The sequence below is a fragment of the Mixophyes fleayi genome, chromosome 3, assembly GCF_038048845.1.
Source record: "Mixophyes fleayi isolate aMixFle1 chromosome 3, aMixFle1.hap1, whole genome shotgun sequence".
NCBI lineage: Eukaryota > Metazoa > Chordata > Amphibia > Anura > Limnodynastidae > Mixophyes > Mixophyes fleayi.
In genome coordinates, this window is record NC_134404.1 from 274060638 (window position 1) to 274081381 (window position 20744).

At 37.8% G+C, this 20744-nt stretch overlaps 1 protein-coding gene across 5 annotated transcripts in view; it reads left to right on the forward strand.

Moving 5' to 3' along the window:
• Window positions 1-20744, forward strand: part of PLEKHG1 (pleckstrin homology and RhoGEF domain containing G1) — a 188652-nt gene that overhangs the window by 160358 nt on the left and 7550 nt on the right. For all 5 annotated transcript variants that reach the window (XM_075203613.1, XM_075203614.1, XM_075203616.1 and 2 more), the window contains 12 exons: window positions 517-563; window positions 2229-2379; window positions 4367-4498; window positions 6859-7041; window positions 10428-10523; window positions 12682-12768; window positions 14773-14806; window positions 15971-16066; window positions 17020-17058; window positions 17150-17172; window positions 17667-17879; window positions 18043-18150. In XM_075203613.1, the coding sequence (XP_075059714.1) occupies window positions 517-563; window positions 2229-2379; window positions 4367-4498; window positions 6859-7041; window positions 10428-10523; window positions 12682-12768; window positions 14773-14806; window positions 15971-16066; window positions 17020-17058; window positions 17150-17172; window positions 17667-17879; window positions 18043-18150 (1209 nt within the window). The remainder of the gene's footprint in view (window positions 1-516; window positions 564-2228; window positions 2380-4366; window positions 4499-6858; window positions 7042-10427; window positions 10524-12681; window positions 12769-14772; window positions 14807-15970; window positions 16067-17019; window positions 17059-17149; window positions 17173-17666; window positions 17880-18042; window positions 18151-20744) is intronic.

A 20744-nucleotide genomic window follows, 5' to 3' on the forward strand; every position in this document is an offset into this window, starting at 1 on the left:
TGTTTACTATAATTGTGTCTTTCTTGTGTATGTACTTGGGCAAATGGCAAGTGTCACAGATGGCTGGAGGTTTTCTTTACACCCATTTTTCTGTTAGAACAGCCTCCTATGCCCATCTTGCATCTGTCCCTTTGCAAGTGGCATGTTGTTACAAAAATAAAAACAATGAAATTTATCATATTGGTTTATATGTATGCATGTCTTGTCTGCATTTGTAAAAATCCTCATTTGTCCGTATTCTGTATTAAAAATATTGATGGTATCCACATTTGCAATTTCAATGCCTAATGTGGTTGTCTTTGGACTAAATTAGCCCTAAATCACCACTTCTGATGCGACAGGAAATAATTGATTGGGCCAGGTGACAAATCCCTTTGTCCGATGACACATAAGCTGATGTGATCATAGGACACCTGGCCATTTGACATGCCACCTAAAAAAAAAAAAAAGTAGCATTTCAAACTGCAAATGATTTGTATATATTTTTTTTTTCATTTGTTAACATTTGTTTTCCAGAGTGAAGAATTTCACATTTACACACAATACTGCACAAACTACCCAAGGTATGATTTGATTATGTTGTTTTATTATTATTATTATTATTATTATTATTATTATTATTATTATTATTATGTTATACAGTGCTTGTATTTGAAACACACTAAAATGTGCATTATAGTTAGGGTGCTGTTGTAAGGAAGGTGTAATATAACTAAATTCATATATTTTGATGCATATCTGTTAACTAGTATGTTGTAAAAAGCAGCATTGATGGTATTAAGAGGGAGGACTCTGGATATGTGATGTTTAATGTGTGGATCAGGGGGATAGCTAAAACAAAAAACCCAGATTGAAGCACTTGCCCCTTTAACCTCATGGAGGGGGAAGGGGGAATCCTTACTGACCCATATATATCATCATCTGCAGCAGTTATTTATATAGCGCTACTAATTCCGCATATATAATAATAGGATTAATTACCCATCACAACAATGGCTACTATATGCTCATATTGCTGGTTTATATTTAAGCAAGGTATCACATTCCCCTTAGTGATGTTCAACCATAACTATAAGGAGAGAAAAATGAAATTGAATATGTGAAGAATTCATTATACTTGTATGTTTACCTATTCAGTCATGCAATACAATACCAAAACACTGTTTTGAACTGAAGGGTTTCATGCAAAAGGATGGGACCTATTAAGTATGTTAATGAGCTTATCACACAGCTAACAAACTGTGTATAGCAGATGATTGCACAAATGTACTGTCAGAACATAGGGACTCATACTGAGTCAGAGTCCTCTCAAGATACATCCAGCTCTGCACCAGTGGCATATCCACAAAGTTTATGTTAGGCGTACTTACAGCCAACCAGGCCATAAGCACAACAAAAATTTGTAACACACAATGAAGAAAGCTTCAGAGATGAATCTGCAATCAATCAGCCAATCAGAAGTGGCTAGCTAGTACTGGCGACGGCAATCGTCATCAGCATTTATTTGCACCAGGACTCAGGAATCCACAAGTGATACAGCTACTGACTGTCTCCGTGCAGGTCTTCCACTGCTTGCAATTATGTGAACGCGCCCTTACTGTACTCTGACTGCATGTGCACATCCATTCCCTCCTCCATACTGCCCTTCCAAGAGCACGGAGGTGCAAGTGTCAGAATGACATAAGGACATTGGAGTGCATGTTAGTTGGCATGTGCAGTACAAATCTGCATATCTTACACTAAGCAAACGGAAGTTAAAATAAGATCGGTGGGAATAGAATAAGCTGCATCCAATCAGAGCCGAATTCACACAGTAGCACAAAGTATTTCAGTAAAGGAATATGCAGATTTTATGGCAGGCAGTGACATATCCACTCATGTGAGTGAGCAAGAGCAGAGGGCTGATTTGACAGAGGGCAGGGACATGATGTGGGCAGAAAATTAGCATACAATAGGAGAAAGATCAGGGTCTTCTGAGAGCACAGAATAGCTATGTGAGATGCCGGTCAAACTGACACGGTGACAGTATGGTGCCCGAACCAACACGGTATGATTCACAACTTGTTCTTAAATTCTAGGGGGTTAATGGCAGCTTGATTTGAACCTTTTGATTGCTAGTGCCCTTATTAAATGCAACACAAAGGTGGTTCCTCATATTGGTGCAGATTAAATGTTTTTCAGTTTTGTCAAAAATACCTGTACATTAACCATCGGCTATATATTTACAGATCTGTGGCTGTATTAACAGAATGCATGAGAAACAAAATCCTTGCCAAGTTCTTTCGGGAACGTCAGGAAGTTCTACAACATTGTCTTCCTTTGGGGTCCTACCTTTTAAAACCTGTTCAGAGGATCCTTAAGTACCACTTGCTGTTGCATGTAAGTGTTCTCAGGTGGACAGACAGTATCTGGATTTATGAGATGAATGTGTTTGCTAAAATGAAAATAAAGAATTAGAAGAAAAGACAGGTTGGCTTAAGATCAATTACTAGGTGTGGCTGGCAGTGAAAGTCATGGTCCTGAGCACACATGCTTATAGGTTTAATGACCTAAGGCAAGTCATTGTTTGCTTATTATAACTGCTGAAAAGTATAAGATTCTAAAACTAATAGTGTCTTAAAACAACTTACAATATATTTTGGCTTAAAGACTTGTCATTTATGTATAGTGTAAAGGAAGACAAATTAAACCAAGTAGTGTAGCCAGAAAGAACATTGAAATATATTTTATTTCAAGAAGTCTATTTTTAATATATTCCAGAGGTAAATTGCAATTCACATTAAATGTACCTTTCACCTACACCCATAGGAGGCAGACGGTTTGTGGGCTCATATTCATGAGGACACAGCCTATCCATTTACTAGGAACAAGTGACATCATTACAACATGAGACCAACAGTAATGTCACTAGTTCTTCAGTGATGTTGCTGGTTTCTAGTCAATTAGCTGCATGCGTTCTAGCTATTATGTGTTCAGCCTTCACCAGGTGAACATACAGTGTGAAGTTTGTCTTAATGCTTTGGATAGTCCGACTATGGCATGAATTACTGCACCTTAATGACATATATTATGCCCTAAAAACCAAGGAACAATGGGCACTATAAGGCTTGTTGCACCTGGGTGCAGGCATCTATTTATGTGCTTGAACCAATATTAATGAATAATAACTACAACCCAGTGAATACTGCCCATACCCCAGGAATAGTTTTTATAAATTAGCCAGTGATGGAATTGTTTCTAGTGTAACTACAGTCAGCATTCTCATGAATATTGCTGTGGCTCACACAATGGCTGCTCCACTGCCTGTGCAGTGGCGGATCCAGGGGGGGGCGATCGGGGCATTCGAGAAAGCTAGATCCCAGCCGCCGATCAAAATGGGTGGGGGCGGGGCTAATTGCGAGCAGGAGACGGGGCTAAACGTGGACCAGCCAGTCAGAGTAAAGGAGGGGCGTGATTATGCAAAATCGCCCCCCCCCTAAACATAAAGTCTAGGTCCGCCCCTGTGCCTATTACGGGCCCCCGGGCAAAGCAGTGCACCAGGGTGTGTGTATGTATGTATATGTATGTATGTATGTATATATATATATATATATATATATATATATGTATATATATATATATATGTATGTATATATGTGTATATATGTATGTGTGTGTATATATATATAATATATATATATATATATATATATATATATATATATATATATATATATATATATATATATATATATATATATGATAGTTATTTAGATTTGATTGTGTGTATCCACCATCTTCTGCTGCCTATTAGGTTGTATTGCTGTTTATAACCCCAATCAGTACTTTCTGTTCTCCTGTCTCCTCAGACATGTCCTCTTTCTAGTGCCAGTAAAAGAACATGGCTGTCTAAGATGTGGAAAGCTAGCAATGTGAACTTTTTATTTGAGCCACGAGGTCAACGATGGACAGTCTGCAATTGTCCTGATTTTAGGATTTTCTAGTTCAGGATTATTAGCATTTGGCTGTCAATGCACTAGTGCAATGGATTCCGAACTTTTTCTGTTCAAGGCACCCTTAGGGTCTCCATAATTTTTTGAAGGCACCCCTAAGCCAAAATAATTACCAATTAGTCCCCCGCCTTGCTTAGCAATGGCCCTGGCCGAGGCACCCCTGTGAGATCACCGAGGCACCCCAGGGAGCCTAGGCGCACAGTTTGGTAACCACTGCACTAGTGTGATCATTGTGAATACTCAGTGATACGGCACATACATTTCTCTAGCACTAGAAGAGGGTATTTATAAGAGCCTGTTAAGCTTGCATGTTATGTAAATGCTGAACAATTCCACTGTTGATACATTAACATTGTCTTCATTGTCTATCTCAGGAGATATCCAACCACCTGGATAAAGATACAGATGGATATGATGTCGTACTGGATGCCATTGACACAATGCAGAGGGTTGCTTGGCATATTAATGACATGAAAAGAAAACATGAGCATGATATCAGACTTCAGGTACCTTTTGGTTTTCATGATATTATAAGAACTTCCTAATTCAGACTTGTCAACTCATCCCATCTCTACCTGCACTTAAATATCTTTTATATTCTGAAAATAAGGGATAAATAAATTTGTTTAAAATACGTCACAATAAGACTTTGCTATTAGTAGTAGTGGTAGTAGTATTGCTATTACTACCATTATTACCATCACCAACACCATTTATTTATATAGCGCTACTGATTCCGCAGTGCTGTACAGAGAACTCACTCACATCAGTCCCTGCCCCATTGGAGCTTACAGTCTAAATTCCCAAATATACACAGACACACGGACTAGGGTCAATTTTGATAGCATCCAATTAACCTACCAGTATGTTTTTGGAGCGTGGGAGGAAACCGGAGCACCCGGAGGAAACCCACGCAAACACGGGGAGAACATACAAACTCCACACAGATAAGGCCATGGTCGGGAATTGAACTCATGACCCCGGTGCTGTGAGGCAGAAGTGCTAACCACTAAGCCACCGTTACTACTATTATTTATTCTGAAGAACTTTCCAATACAGATGCATATATATCAGTACTGGGGTGGAATTTAGGTGAAATTGATATGAAGCTGCTTGTGTAGTCAGAGGCAGAACTAGTGAGCTCTGGGCCATGGTGCTGAGAAGAGGTAACAGAGTCCCACAGCTCTCTAGTTCCCCATGCAGCGTGCCCCATTATCTCCATGGGCCCCGGTGCACCGCACCCGCTGCAGCAGTGGTAGTTCCGCCACTCTGTGTAATAGTTTATGCTAGGAAGAAACTGTATACAATACTATATCGGCTATATAAGTTCTCTGAGAAGATGACTCAGAATATGTTAGGGACTGTGTCCTGTCCATAGTCCTGTAATTAACCTGATTGTGTGGTATATACATGCAATATACCCAGCAAGGGTCATGTATGGACTACATGTGTATCATTGTATAAACAATGCTCTTTTGTGATGTTCTGTGCCTGGATTTGTACAAGTGCTCCAAGTTTTTACAGGGAAGTGCATGAACTTGTAGGCCATGATGGCAGGATCTGTTTTCACCATCTGATAGGAGGTGTTGGACAGATCATGGGCATTTTCTGCTAAGTGTGGATTAATCCCATAAGTGGACAGGATTATTTAAATAAGATAAAGCTGTGGGGAGGGTACATTCTGCAGGGGAGTTGCCTGCTTTGCCGGAGGGCACACAGCTATTTGCTCCTCATAAAAGTCCTTGAATTCTGTGCTATGTTTGAAGTTTCAGTAATCCGGTCTCGTCCCCTTATACCTATAATAGAACACATTCTGCATTTACGGGTTGTTTTTAAAGTCTTCATTTATTCTTTGCTGACATGTAGGTGTACAAAGGCATTGGAGATCCCCAGATTTTGTGGTACACCCTTAGTGTATAAAATCTGTACAATTCATAACCTTGCATATCTCTGATATGCTCTTTTAGTTTCCATGCAGAGATAGTAGATTTTAGATAATGATTCCTAATACTTTAGCTTTCTCTTATTACAAAAATGTAAATTTTCTGTCTCGTCAGCTTTCATGTTAAACTCTGCAGAGCAATCATTTCATTTCTGACGCAGCCAGCTGTTCAGTCTTAAGATAATTTCCAGTATTTGTCTATATGTCTTTATAAATTCATTGCTCACATATGTTTTGCTTCATCAAAATACCCATCACAAATCTCTGTACTGTATATATAAATGTGTATGTGTATATGATTTGCTATATAGTATACAAGTAACTTTAATAGCTATGTTAGCTCCCATAAATAATAGCTGTATAAATAGTGATTCTTTAGGTAAACATGTGTATTATAAGGAATAATCTACTCCCTACTGTGAATGATTATGGATATTGGTCTGCCTACAGTCTCATGCATTTATAAAGTCACATAACTTCTCTGTTATTTCTAATATTCATATAATTTACAGTGGGGGGTGCATTATCCAATATTATTGCACCTAGCAAATTGTGTAAGTGCAATACAAGGCTCTACTGAAACGTCATCACATCCATGGAACTGTTTTGATGCTGATTTGGTAGTAATTAGTGAGGCTTGGCCTGAGCTGACCCAGCAGATTAGCAGTTCCAAGCTTCCATTCATAATAATGGAGGTCAGCCAAATTGGAATGACTTTAATATGAAATAGAGTTGTATTTTTTTTTATTTTTTTTTTGTAATAGTTGAGTGTAGAAAAACTTTTTACTACAACTTAACATATTCTCTATTATGTTACTGGAAGTATTTAGAATATAAGTTATAGCTGTTCACCTATGTTCTGTTTTATCTCTGTGTTAAATTTTCCACTGCTAACATTTATACTGTATTTTATATCCTCTTCAGGAGATTCAGAGCTTGCTTACTAATTGGAAAGGACCAGACCTGACAAGTTACGGGGAGTTGGTTTTAGAGGGCACATTTCGTTTTCAACGAGCCAAGAACGAGCGCACTTTGTTTCTGTTTGACCGGCTGCTCCTCATCACAAAGAAGAGAGACGACTCTTACACATATAAAGCCCATATCCTGGTAGGTCACAGCTCTGGAGAGTTGGCTGCACTGCATCTCATTCATTCCAACAAGGTTTCCTTTGTGGCTGCTACACATTCGTCTAACAGGCCAGCAGTGATTCAGTAGTCACATGAAGCTTTTAGTGTATAACACTTGAAAATTATTATTTGTAAAGAAAGGGCATGACTAAGAAATGTGTCAAAGGATCACGACTGTTTAATCCTTAGCGTGCAAGAGTCACAGATATGCTAATATTTATGTTCATAAAGGACCTCTCTTTTTGTGTGTGTTTTTAAAAGATCTGCCTTCTACAACCGTGAGGACTCTCTCTCGCTCCATATAAATAAATGGATGTAATTATAACACATCTCTAACTGTACAAGATAAATATTTGCACTGATAAATGTTACAACAAATTGGTTGCTTACCAGGAAAAAGACATAGGGGTCTATTGTATTAAAGCAGTGGCAGATCCAGTGGGGGCAATCAAGGCAATCGCCCCCTAGCAGCAAACATACCTTTTAAATCGCTAAGATGCTGATCAACGGGTGTGGCCAATCATGACCAGGGGGTGGGGCCAATGGGGACCAGACAATCAGACTAAAGGGAGGAGTGACTATGCTATCACCAGTAATAGCAAAGCATGGGGAAGCCTATTTATGAGTTACAAGCACCGCCTCTGTCCTCCTATTGCTAGTGCCCATATAAAAAATGCTTTATTATTAAAATTATGCACTTTTTAAGTTTTTTATATCCTTTTTTTTTTTTTTTTTTTTTTTTTTCTTAAATATTTTTTTTCACTAAACTTACTCCTCCTACCGCTGCCTGCCAGTGCTGCCGGGGAGCTGAATATTGCTAAGTTGCTCTGGTGACATTTAAATGATAAATAGTGAGGATGATGAAGCCTCGTTAAAAACATATTAAACATCTCACCTTTATGTTGTAATCCATACTAACTGTGGAAAATAGTGGAAGCATGGGTTATTAATGTTTACTATGATGTTGTGAGGATAAAAATTTGAAGATAGCACATCAAGATATCTAATGATATGATGGTAATTAATAGATACATGATGTTTTTGCTAAGATAAAAACTAAAGTAAACAAACACTGATGTAGCAGTCAAAGGATATCCACAATAGCACATTTACACTAATGATAGGTTGATTTTAAATAGAAATCGTTAAATGTCAGACAGATAAATATCATTACTCCAATTTGACTGTACAATATTAGTATAATTATTTATGCATTTCAAGTCAAGACAAGCTTTCACAGAAATCACAAACTCCAGAAACACTTGGATCCTTTTTATATTTCATTATTTATGTTGTGTGTATCTGCGTAAATGTGTGTGTGTGTGTGTGTGTAAATGTATGTGTATATATAATTTTACCTACCCATATGGCCTGATTCATCAAAGAATGTAATGTCTTTTTTTTTGTTTTCTTTAAACGCACATACAACATGAATTCAACAGGGAACGGATCTAAAGATATGTCTGTTGATGAATACGGGTCTAGGTCCGCAGTGTCTGACTATGGCATGAAGGGCACACCGGGGGACTGCAACGCTAGGGGACCACCAGAATGGGTGTGGTCAGTCATCAGAGGCGGGACCAGACACTAGATGGGGAGTGGTCAGCCCACGAAGGACAGCTATCACCATAGTGTAGTATATAAAGAATGCAGTGTGTATATAGAGAGTACACAGTGTTGACCTGCCCCTTAGATTGGGCAGAACAGTCACCAAAAATCAGGATGGTCCCACTAGACCAGGCTTGGCTAACCTGTGGCACTCCAGGTGTTGTGAAACTACAAGCCCCAGCATGCTTTGCCAATATATAGCAGCTTATTGCTGTAAGGGTATGCTGGGACTTGTAGTTTCACAACACCTGGAGTACCACAGGTTAGCCAAGTCTGCACTAGACTCAGAACATTTGACAAACTGTCCTACCTGTTGTTGTCACTTTTACCACCTGTGACTACTGGTTTCTTTAGTTGTGGCTTGTCTGGATCCTGGAATGTTGAGGGCCCGATTTGGAAAAAATAATGGGTACATTTAGAAGCACCAACCATCCCTGCCATTAAATTAACAGCACCCACATTTAATAATTAGGACTCTCTCCAGCCTCAACATTAAAGTAATAGTGCTCACATTTGATAAATACATCTATTTCCCTCCAACCAACCCCAACATTAAATTAATAGTATTCCAATTTAATAAATAAACCTATTACCCTCCCTCCAAACAGCCCCAGCAATAAATTAATAGCATTTATGTTTAATGCATCCATTTCCCACGACCATTCCCAGCATTAAAAAATTAATATTCACATTTAATAGATAGCCCTCCTCCCCACACTCAGCCCCACATTCAATTATAGACCCAATCCACCTCAGCATTAAATTAAAGATCCCATCACCCCCTCCCTTTAGTGACCTCACTATAGTTTAGTATAGGCAGCCCCCCTATGCCACACAGTAGTGCCCCCAAAACAATGTTATGCCACACAGTAGTGCCCCCAAAACAATGTTATGCCACACATTGGCGGCAGGAACATCAGCTGACAGGGGAAGGGGCGGGTCACATGATCGCAGCTGCGATCGCATTTGAAAGATGACTGGTTGTCACTGACAGCAGCGGAGACGACTGAGAGGACTGCGAGCCCTCTGGTGAAGATAATGGGCATCCAGGTGATCTCCGCCTACTTCTAAAAGAAGGTGTTTCCGCAAGGTAGCCAGGCCCACCGGGGATTTTCCCAGTATCCCGGTGAGCCAGTCCGACGCTGCCTTTGAGATACCCAAAGTTTGACTCTGACACTGCTGCATGTGCTTGAGCTTGGCACGCCCTTACTGTTAATGGACTGTGCATATGTGCATTCTTCTCCCCGTTCTGCCACTGAAATCGTAGGCTGCAGTAAGGGTCCTTTGTAATTGTGCGCAAAATGCGCAATGCATCGCTATTTCTGTTCCTTAATGAATCAGGCCCTGTATATGCGTGTGTGTGAGTGTGTGTGTATATTTATGTGTATATATATAATTTTTCAGTATTTTGCAAATATCACTTGTGGGATCATCATGGTTAATAATTGTAAAGCAATGACTTTTTTTTTATTCAATTGTTTTATTCAATTGTTTGGTTTTTTTTATTGACTTTTATTACCATTTTATTTAAAACATAGTGTTATTTTGTACCACTTTTAGTACACAAGATTTGTGTGGTTGCCAATCCATTTAAAACTTTTCTTGGCTTAATTTATAATATTTAAAGAACATCCTGGAAGTACATATTTTACTAGATAAGATCATGGATGATGTCAACATTAAAGAATTGTCCATAGTTTGAACCGGAAATGCCATTAATAGCTGCTAAAACCCACACGTCTGTCTTGTCTCCTGTAGTGCTGCAATCTTATGTTGGTAGAGGTGATTCCTAAGGAGCCTCTCAGCTTCAGTGTGTTTCACTACAAGAACCCCAAGCTCCAGCATACAGTACAGGTAATTACATTTAAACTTTCATAGTCATAGCACTAAGAGGTCATAGCACTAAGCTCTTACAGGAAAGGCTAAGATCCTGACATGTATCATTAGTTGGAGAGGTGGGATGTTACAACAGCACATAAGCATGATCTTATAGACAAGTTATCTATTGATGAGAGCGCCTGTGTTACTCCAAAACTTTTAAAAAGACCACTTCTGGAGCATGGCTTATCAACTTTGATACTCAAGTACCCCATATCAGCTCATGTTTTCTGGATTTCCCTCTGTGAGGATTGGTAGGATTAATACCACCGCAATCAAAAGGTTCATGCACACAGTGGTTTATCGCTTTCCCTGACACAGATGTATCTCTTATATTTGTGGTCTCCTGCTTCCAAGAAGCTACAGATGTGAGAGATATGTCACATATTGATCTGCTTCCTGTGGGCAACTTGTCACTCATTATAGAGAGATCATGGCACTTGTTGTTGACTTCCAGAAGTGAGAGGATGAGAGATCTGGGATTGTGGCAGTGCATTCGTTTATTCCCCCAGTTGAGTATGATCACCCTCTAGGAGTTAAAGAATTATCTTTTGCTTTTCTGATCACTTCCTGATCCAATAGCTGGATAATTTTTGAAAAATTAGATATTTGACCAAATTTTGTAGGAGCACATAGGTACTTCTCCTCCAATCAGCAGCCAGCTTTCACAAATACACACTGGGGCTGATGTAGAGTTTGCGTAGCGTATCTTGTGTGAAATCTCTGTGCATACCAAGAATGTGGGTGTACGCCCATTATTATTATTCTGACACTTACGACCGGAGAGGCAGGGCGAGGAGGGAAGGGGCATTCTAACATGAGTCTCATGTTAGAATGCATATTTACACCTATTAGGAAGCACTCATCTCCACCTGCTATAGAGGAGGTGCAGTTACTCGTTAATGATGATGACTTGCACACGAGGCGCATATACTGTCAATGTGGAGGCGAATGCATCTGGTGATGTGCACTGCTCAGCATACGCCGGATATACGCTATTTTTCCATGATTTTTTTTTATTTATTTATTTTTTAGAGAGCAATTTCCTCCCATTCTGCGACCAACTCTGCATCAGTCTTTCTGTGTACAATCTCTTCTATGGACAGGCCCTATCAGCGACAAAGATAACAAGAATGGTGGGGGTCCAAGGGGAGCAACTCGCATAAATATATTGTTTAAGAGAGGGGGGCAATTCAAAAATATATATTTTAAAGCGGAAACCCCCTTTAATATTTACAAGTGGTGTGTTATATTCACAGGAAAGAGACTGATAAATCAGTATAGTTTTCATTGTAGTTTTAGCAGACACAGAACATATCTTGAAAACAAGCGGAGTTCTGGACCATCTAATGTATTTTTTTAAATTTGCCATGAATATGGTAACTACCTTTGTCATGGTAATCAATAAATTATTATTTTAATTGAGCTCAAGGTAACACAAGCAAGTGTGTGTCTGCCCAAATAATTCTCCTGTGCCTAATCTACAAACATGATAGATGAAAACCCCAGTTGTTAAGGAAGCAGACGGTTTTAACTGATAACAGACACCATGGAGCAAGAGACAAAGGTTTCAATAATCAAAAGCTAAACTGTATGAATATCAGAGTTTTAATATTATATGCAAAGCTTTCTTCCTTGTACTGTTTGGTAAGAGGAGCAGAAGAAAATGATTGGTGTTGGGGTTACAAACTTTTTTTTTTTTTTCCCTTCACGTCTAGACCTCTTGTGTTAGAAACCATTGCCATGAGCAGCTGGTGTCATTGCTGTGGTGTGCGCTCCCCCATGTACATGTATATGTAACGTGTAATGGCTAAAACCCACCACTGTCGTCAATGTGTGTGTCTAAATAGCACTGCAGAGCATACAGGAGACATCTTCACTTCTGTGTCTCTGATTTTACTTTCTGAAAACACAGTTGGTTTTAATCATGTATGTGAATCCATATATGTAAATATGAACTTATTTCCTCATTTAGAAAAGTAAATGGGAGGAATAAAAAGTTGCAAAAACATCTGCAGATAATGATAAACTGCTTTAGCTGTACATTGTATAATAGGATGGTACAGCCTCACACCCACCGCATTAAAATGATGCCATTGACTTACTAGTGTTTCTGTAAATGTTCTTTTTACAGGCCAAATCTCAGCAGGATAAACGTCTATGGATTCTACACCTGAAGAGATTGATACTAGAAAACCACCCGGCAAAAATACCAGCAAAGGTATATGCATAGATTTACACTGGTCGTTTTTAGACAGGCTGCATTGCACCTTTCTCGTACCTTCTACAAACTACCATAAACCTTTTAAAATTCAAATGTTGCTTTTTTAGTTACTCCGCAAGTATACAACCTGCAAGCTGTTATACCACAAAATGCCATACATTTCTTCTGATTATGCATGTAAATTCTCTGTAAATGTATCTTTGTATACAGAGATCATGGGCCTGACTTTAGAGTTTGATGCAAATGCATTTGTGCCATATTCGTCTAATTGTGTCACACTGCACGGGTGCACTACAGCCGTATTTTCAGCTGCTAACATTTGACACTTGCGGCACATTGCGCTCCAGTAGGCAGATCAGTTCACATGCAAGTGGAGAACAGCGTATGCATGAACATGCACTTTAGCTATATCCTGTGAAATGTGTCAGTATTTAGGCCAAAAGAGATGATATTTATTTTAATTAATAGACTAAAAGCTATAGTTTTATACCATGCTAACTGATTTATTGTGGTTTCCCTCGTGTATGTAAACTTGGAAGTATAAGCCCACACATTTTGTTATTTCTTGTGAAGCACACACATAATAAGGCATCATCATCAGTTGTTTATAAAGCGCCACTATTTCCGCAGTGCTGTACAGAGAACTCACTCACATCAGTCCATGTCCTATTGGAGCTTACAGTCTAAATTCCCTAACACACACATAGACACACAGACTAGGGTCAATTTGTTAGCAGCCAGTTAACCTACACGTATGTTTTTGGAGTGTGGGAGGAAACGGGAGCACCCGGAGGAAACCCACGCAAACACAGGGAGAACATACAAACTCTACACAGATAAGGCAATGGTCAGGAATCGAACTCATGACCCCAGTGCTGTGAGGCAGAAGTGCTAACCACTAGGCCACTGTGCTGCCCAGGCATCATTTGGTTGGTTTGCTCATTATTTTACAGCAACACTGCCACCTACTAGAGATGGCCTTTATGCTCCGATCCTGCTCCTCCACCATTTTAAAGTGACGAGTGGAATTAATTTGCCCAGGGTAAAACAACTGCTTGAAGCAGTCCCCAGTGTTCTGGATAGATTAGCAAGAAGCTTAGTAATATTGACCACATAAGTGAAAGTGCAGATTTAACACATTTTATTTCTTATGTATGCTTACCAGGACAGAAGCATTGGCAAATAACCTTACATCACAGAGTAATTATTGATAGAACACATTTATGTTATACATATGAGACCTGATGGAGGTATGGATTTGTCTGGGTGGGCGGAGCAAAAATCAACTAGGATCCAAAAAAAGTTAAATCCAAGCATGGACTTGTTGGATTGCAGCAACCCAGCAGCCAAAACAAAAAAATAATTGCATTCAGAGTAACATCCTATGAAAGTCATACATCTAGGGAAGAGATGATTGAAAATGGGCAGAATACACTTGGTGACAGCAGCCGGTGCCATTCTCTGAGCAAGTAGATCTTGGTTTAAGAAACCACTGCAGAAACTACAGCAGGATTATGCTTCAATCTAACTGAAAGTAACACATTCTAACAATATAATCTAAAACAATTAAAAGTATTTATTTTCTTTTAATTGTCATTCTGAAATATAACTGTGAGTCAGTGTGATATTTTGTTATCTTTAGAGACCTGAAAACAATTAATTAGGGTGAAAAATCAGTAGTTGAAGTCATCTAAAAGTACAGTATATTGGGAGATAGTCTATTACTGACACCTAGTGGTAGACATATGCAACTTTTGCTTCCTGGATAGTTTATTAAAATTGTGCATTTCCTTAACAAGACCTCTTCCATGCTTTTACAAAAAAATATAGAACATTTAAATATCAGAATGCACAATATGTTAAAATAGAATATATTTATAAGGAAACTATTTGCTTAGATATTCATATGCTTTATATGGTGTTTGTATGTCTTAACTGAGCAATCTGTTCAGTGTATATAACATTGTCTGCAATAAGTAACATTATTAATTTAAATTCTAGGCAAAACAAGCAATTTTGGAAATGGATGCTATACGTAAGTTTTCCTTTTGTAGTGGTTGTTTGGGCTTTCTCGTGGATTTTTTTTTCAATTTACTATAATGCCATTTTTGTTGTCTTTAGGCTTCACATCTTTTGTTTGCACTATGTTATTTCTCTGAGAACTAATGGCTTTATTGAGATCAATAGAACATGTTTATGGTGCTTGTTTAAGTGTTTGCTTTCAAATAGAAGATTGTACATTGATAAATGACAATATAAAAATGAAAAGTAACACACACAGGGGCCTATTTATTAAAGATCTCTCCCCTCTAATTTAGAGGTAAATCCCCGAAAACAGCAGTTTTCGGGGACTTGCCACTAAATTACTATGTATTATTGCAGCATCGCAGCAGATATCTCAGATATCTGCTGCTTTGCTTCTCTCATCGGTTTACTGAGCACTCCCCATAACAGTGTATGGGAAGTGCTCAGTAACGCTATGTATCAATGACTGATACTTAGTTTTCAATCATGGTAATGTACGCCATCTGAAGCTGGCGCCATCTGAAGCTGGCATACATTACCATAATTGAAAAGTGTCACTGAAAACGGCGCTGCTCTGACGAGCAGGGCTGCACAGCGCATGTGTGGAGGGATCATGTGATCCCTCCCCACTTGCCTCAGGTTCCGTCAGACAGGGATCTCTGTGTGCATGCCCGAGTTTACTGGTCGGCGCATGCGCACAGGGATTGAAAGAGGGGCGAGCAGTACCACAGAGTGAGGAGAAGAGAAGACTTCAGTGACAGGTAAGTGTTAATCTTCACAGGAGCAGCTGTTTTTCGGAACGGCTGTTCCTGTGTTGATTTTTTAATACATATGAGAAACTTTTCAATCCGCATCTATGCGATGAGGATTGAAAAGTTTCATTCATATTATGCGGTCATTGGTAAATAGACCCCATAGTGTAATAGTCCTCCGTTTTTACTAGATACAAGTACATATTACATTTGTGAAAAAATAAATAAATAAGCAACCAAGTAAAATGTAAGGAAATGATTATGAAATGCACTAAAAATGTTGGTCCTGAATGTCACAAAATAATGTTATAGTGTTATAACTGTGTAGTCTACATGGGTAGCATTTTTTATCATAGCATCAACCTTACTTTTGTATCTTTTTACAATTTACATTTCACTAATAGACATCTGTACATTTTTAGATCACCCAGGTTTCTCTTACACTGCAGAAAGTGAGCGAAAATCTACTTCAAATTTGAAAGAAGATCTTTCTTCATGCAGAGTCAGGAGAAAGTCAGGTAAGTGTAGAAAAAAGACACCGATCTGTCATAAACTATGTCTAACAGGACTCGTACTGGGAATCTTTTTGAATCTTCGTTGTCCAGGATTTTTTTGTTTTTGTTTTTAGAGCTGCATCAAGGTTCCAGAGAATATAATGCACAGTGCAAGCTCTTGCTTTTAACTATTTAATTTCCACTATCGGTGGAACTTGCAAATTTGCTCCTGGACCAATCATGTTGCAATGCAAGGGGTGCAAATGCATGTATTTATTATTGTTTGCTTGCAGGGAATATACTGCCTGATTTTGCATGTAACACACAAATACTGCTCAGCTTTATTTTTACATTGCAATTTAGAGTTGAGCTAGGCTACGTCCCCTCTCAACTCTAAGGGAGGGAATTCAATTGACAGCGTTATTGTAACTTACTTGTAATGCTTTCAACTGAATTTCTCCCCTAAATCTGTCCACACATTTGCATCAAACAGTGCAACATGACTGGCTTTTTATTTTTGCCTTGCTTTTAGCTCTAAATGAGGCCCATTATATGTATAATACATACTCTATATGATTGGGAGAATACTATTGGGAGAGTTACTAAACAATAAACTAACAATACAAATAACAAACAGTAAAAAACAGCTACTTTGCAATGGTTTCCTCGTCTCTTACTGGCTTGTAGGTAAATCTCCTATTGACATTCATGGCCAGTTCAGGCATGAATATTGATATACTGTTGCAACATGTCAAACATTTAAACATAATTCTTTCAAAAGTAAAGGCCAGGAAAAATACCCTCTAATTGTTTTATAAAATATTTATTTCACACAAACATATGCAAATGGTAACAATATGCTATGACTAACTTCCATTATTTGTAATGTTATTTGATCATAGTGATTTTAGGTAGCACACTAATAGCAAAGCTATCAATAAAAAAACAAACAAAAAAAAATAATATTTTTTTTTCAGAACCATCATCCAACCTACTTAAAGTCATGAAGCAAAATGGTAAATGGAGAGAGACTGTTTAAAATAATTAGTTGTCATCGTATATTTGAGTTTTCATTGTTTTGATCCCTGTTCTTGTTTTCTCTTCCAGATACTAGCCCTGAAGTTCAGAAGGTGAGTTAAGAGTAATTTTCATGCTGCATAAAGGTTCATTTATGGCAGTTCAGTAGTGTAAAGTATTTTTGTTTAGCTGATTTTCTACGTTTTCAGCCCCAGCACAGAGATTGCAATCTGTCAATTCACTAGAATTTGTTATAAAGTGCCTAAATGATGTAGCTACTTATTAGTGAATTGATATAGTGAATTCTCAATAATTTTGGTTCGGTCTACAAAATGGCCGCCCACAGGTTCAGTCATAATTTATTAATACTGTACATTCTGTTGTGTGGGGAAGATGGAACATTCTGAATGACAATAGTGCTGTTTCCAAACAATTGTTCTTATTTTGTTTCATCATTACATGAGCATGCATAAAATTTTATGTTACAAAAAAATTTATTGTTCAATTCAAATTGTGAACTCTTCTCATCTGTAGATAGAGATTAGAGATAAAACAACTAGAATTGTGAACATTTATTTTCTGTGACACACTTGCATTTATTTTACAGCGTATTAGCATACAGGGAAATATACTTCCTCAAGCCGCTAAACTGGGTTCGAGAGAGATGATGTTGAGCACAGGAATGAGAAAGGGAGCACTGACTCGCAGTACCAATATTAGTGACTCACGGGAGTTCTTCCAACAAGCCTATAACAGTGAAAATATGTGTTTAAGGCCAACAGAGCAAATTGATGCTGATGATGAAGAGGAGTCTGTAGAGGTGTGTATAGAAAAAATATATATAATATATTATGTGTACACACTGTGTTATGTTAGAATGTGTTTGCATGAGGTTTTGTTCATAAGATCTGTATAAAAATTGTGTCGGTATATAGACTGCTTAACTTCTGAATAGATAATCTTTTGAATTCCATAATTTGCAGCACGGCTCTCAGCAGAAGATTAAAGGAGGACGGAAGAGGTTAAACAGCCAGGCCTCAGAGAATGTTGAGAAACGTAGAAGTATCAACCTTAGCTTATGCGAAAGTCAGGTAAGCAGTTTTTGGGATTGGAGATAAGAGGGGATTACTTATTACACCAATCACCAAGGGAGAAAGGGATGATTTTGACAAAGGCAGAAGAATATTTGCATCCAGAAGATTAATGCCATAGAATTTGATTGCCCACAAATTCTGTTGCATGTGATAACCACCTCTAAACAAATAATTAGATCTAGGGCGCTTCAATAACCACAGCAGCCTTGAACAAACTGAATGGAATACCACTAAATCAATTCGAACATACAAAGGTTTGTATAATGGCGCTCAGTAATTTGTCATCCAAGGTGCAAACTAAATGTCAGAAAAACATATAGGAAAATATCCAATAGGTACATGTAACATATATAATGAAGTAAATCAAAGTAGTTCCATAAAATCTTTAAAGCACTCCCGTGTCATATATCCTAAAAGGATAGGTGTCTTATGGTCCTCCCTAGGTGTTATGCTTACATCAACAGGCAGACGACAATCAACTTCAATAAAGGGTCATTACGTTCTTTTTTTCTCTTGTATCCTCTTTCTTCTTATATTGATAAATCAACCTCATCTCTGTTATATTTCCAGATGGTCTTCCATCCAAGTATTGTTAGACCCAGTCCTGCTTAGCTTCCAAGATCAGTCAAGATTAGGCTTATTCAGGGTAACATGGCTAACTTCAAATAAAGGGTCTTTATGTTCTTTTTTTCTTACTCCCAAATATTCATTCATTCATGAAATAGGAGACAAAAGAGAACAAAGGCTGAATCTAGGAGGATTACCCTTTTAAAAATTTTATTGCAAAATATTTTAAAAAATTTAAAAAACACAATATATTCCATAAAAGGTACTATCGATAACAGCCAATTTTCCTACCAGAATCTCTTCTTTCAGCCGCATATAACAAAAAAATACGATATTTTTTAAATCCAATCTTGCTTGTATAGTGACTCCAGGGTATTGGTGATTAGAAGGCAGTTCAATATATACCAAACAAAACCAACGCGTTTCGATCTAAACATAGTTTTTTTTCAAGGTTAGAGATGTGTCCAATATGGACTACTATTAATAGTAGTAGTGTTCCAATCAAAGTCCTTCAATTAAATATCAAAATAATAATAAAAATAATGAACATTTGAATGCTAATAGTCATTTGAGGAATACAGATCTTTCTATAAGAATTACATAGTAAAAAAAATAAAAAATAATCTCAGAATCATACTTGCACAATCTTCGAGTGGTTGTCATAGCAACTGTTAAAGCGAACTGCTGTGTTCCTTCATTTAAAACAACTGGATATTTAACAATTTTTACATTAACAAGCTCTATCCTTGATAGCCAAAAGATCCTTTTAACATATAATAAAGAAAGTAGTTGGTTTAGATCTCCATGGCCGGAGACAGTAAATGCTTCAGTATCAGAAATAATGAAAACAACCTGGTTTTTTTTTTTCCAAACATAGGAAGGATCATTAATTTTCAGTTTCTCTTATTACAAAATCACTTTATGCATATTCCTTTCCTATATTGTTAGTCCAAAAATTAAAAATTAAATTCAATACATACACAAAATAAACCATGATTCTAAGAAATATGATAACATGGATAAAACATGGATAAAAACGGTTCAAAAATAAAAATCCATAATCAATCCAACCTTATATTAACCCATCAACCTCATCTCTATGTCATATTTACAGATGGCCTTCCATCCAAGTATTAACCGGTCCCAATCCAATGCTAAGCTTCCCAGATCAGTCAGGATAGGGCTTTAAAGACACCTATCCATTTAGGATATATGACATCGGGAGTGCTTTAAAGATTTTATGGAACTACTTTGATAACCACCTCAGCCTGCTGCATGTGTCAGCATGTTTACAATACAAATGGTTTTCAGGCATTAACATCCAGGTGAATTCAAGCTAAGGGGGAGAATCAATTAGCAGCAATGTTCTGAGGAACATCGCGGCAACGCATTTTACCGTTATTACAGTAAATTTTTTGCTGATTTTTCCTCACACCTCTGAGAGAAAAAAAGTGGAGATTTCTTGTAAAAATCCCATGGCTCGCGGCTAATTGAATCTCCCCTAAGAATGTTTGGTAAGGTATACACCTAAAAATGGCACTATTCATTACTATTTTTATAGGGGTATTCAATTGTTGCTCCGGACCGCAAAAAAACGAGCGCGTTAAAACTATTACCGTTTATACGGTAAACTTGTGCGTAAAAACCATTAATACGGTAGTTTACTCGCTGAGCTGCGAGATGAAATTCAGCGAGTAATTACCGTATAAACAGTAATAGTTTTGACGCGCTCGTTTTTTTGCTGTCCGGAGCAACAATTGAATACCCCCCTTAGTGTTTGTTTTTTGCATATGTATGCTGTAGAGGTCTGTGCTCAGAAGATCGCGCACATATACATTTAAAACCAATAGTACAGAGAAGAATGACAATATGCTCACCAAAAGTAGATTGCGGTAAAGCTTTACAGAAATAAAAAGCGGATCTTATGTTCAGTGTTCCCAAGAAGACAAAAAAAGGTACCAGAGGTGAAGTATCAGATCAACCTATTTTATCTCCGAAAAATTCACTAGAAATATCTGTTTGGT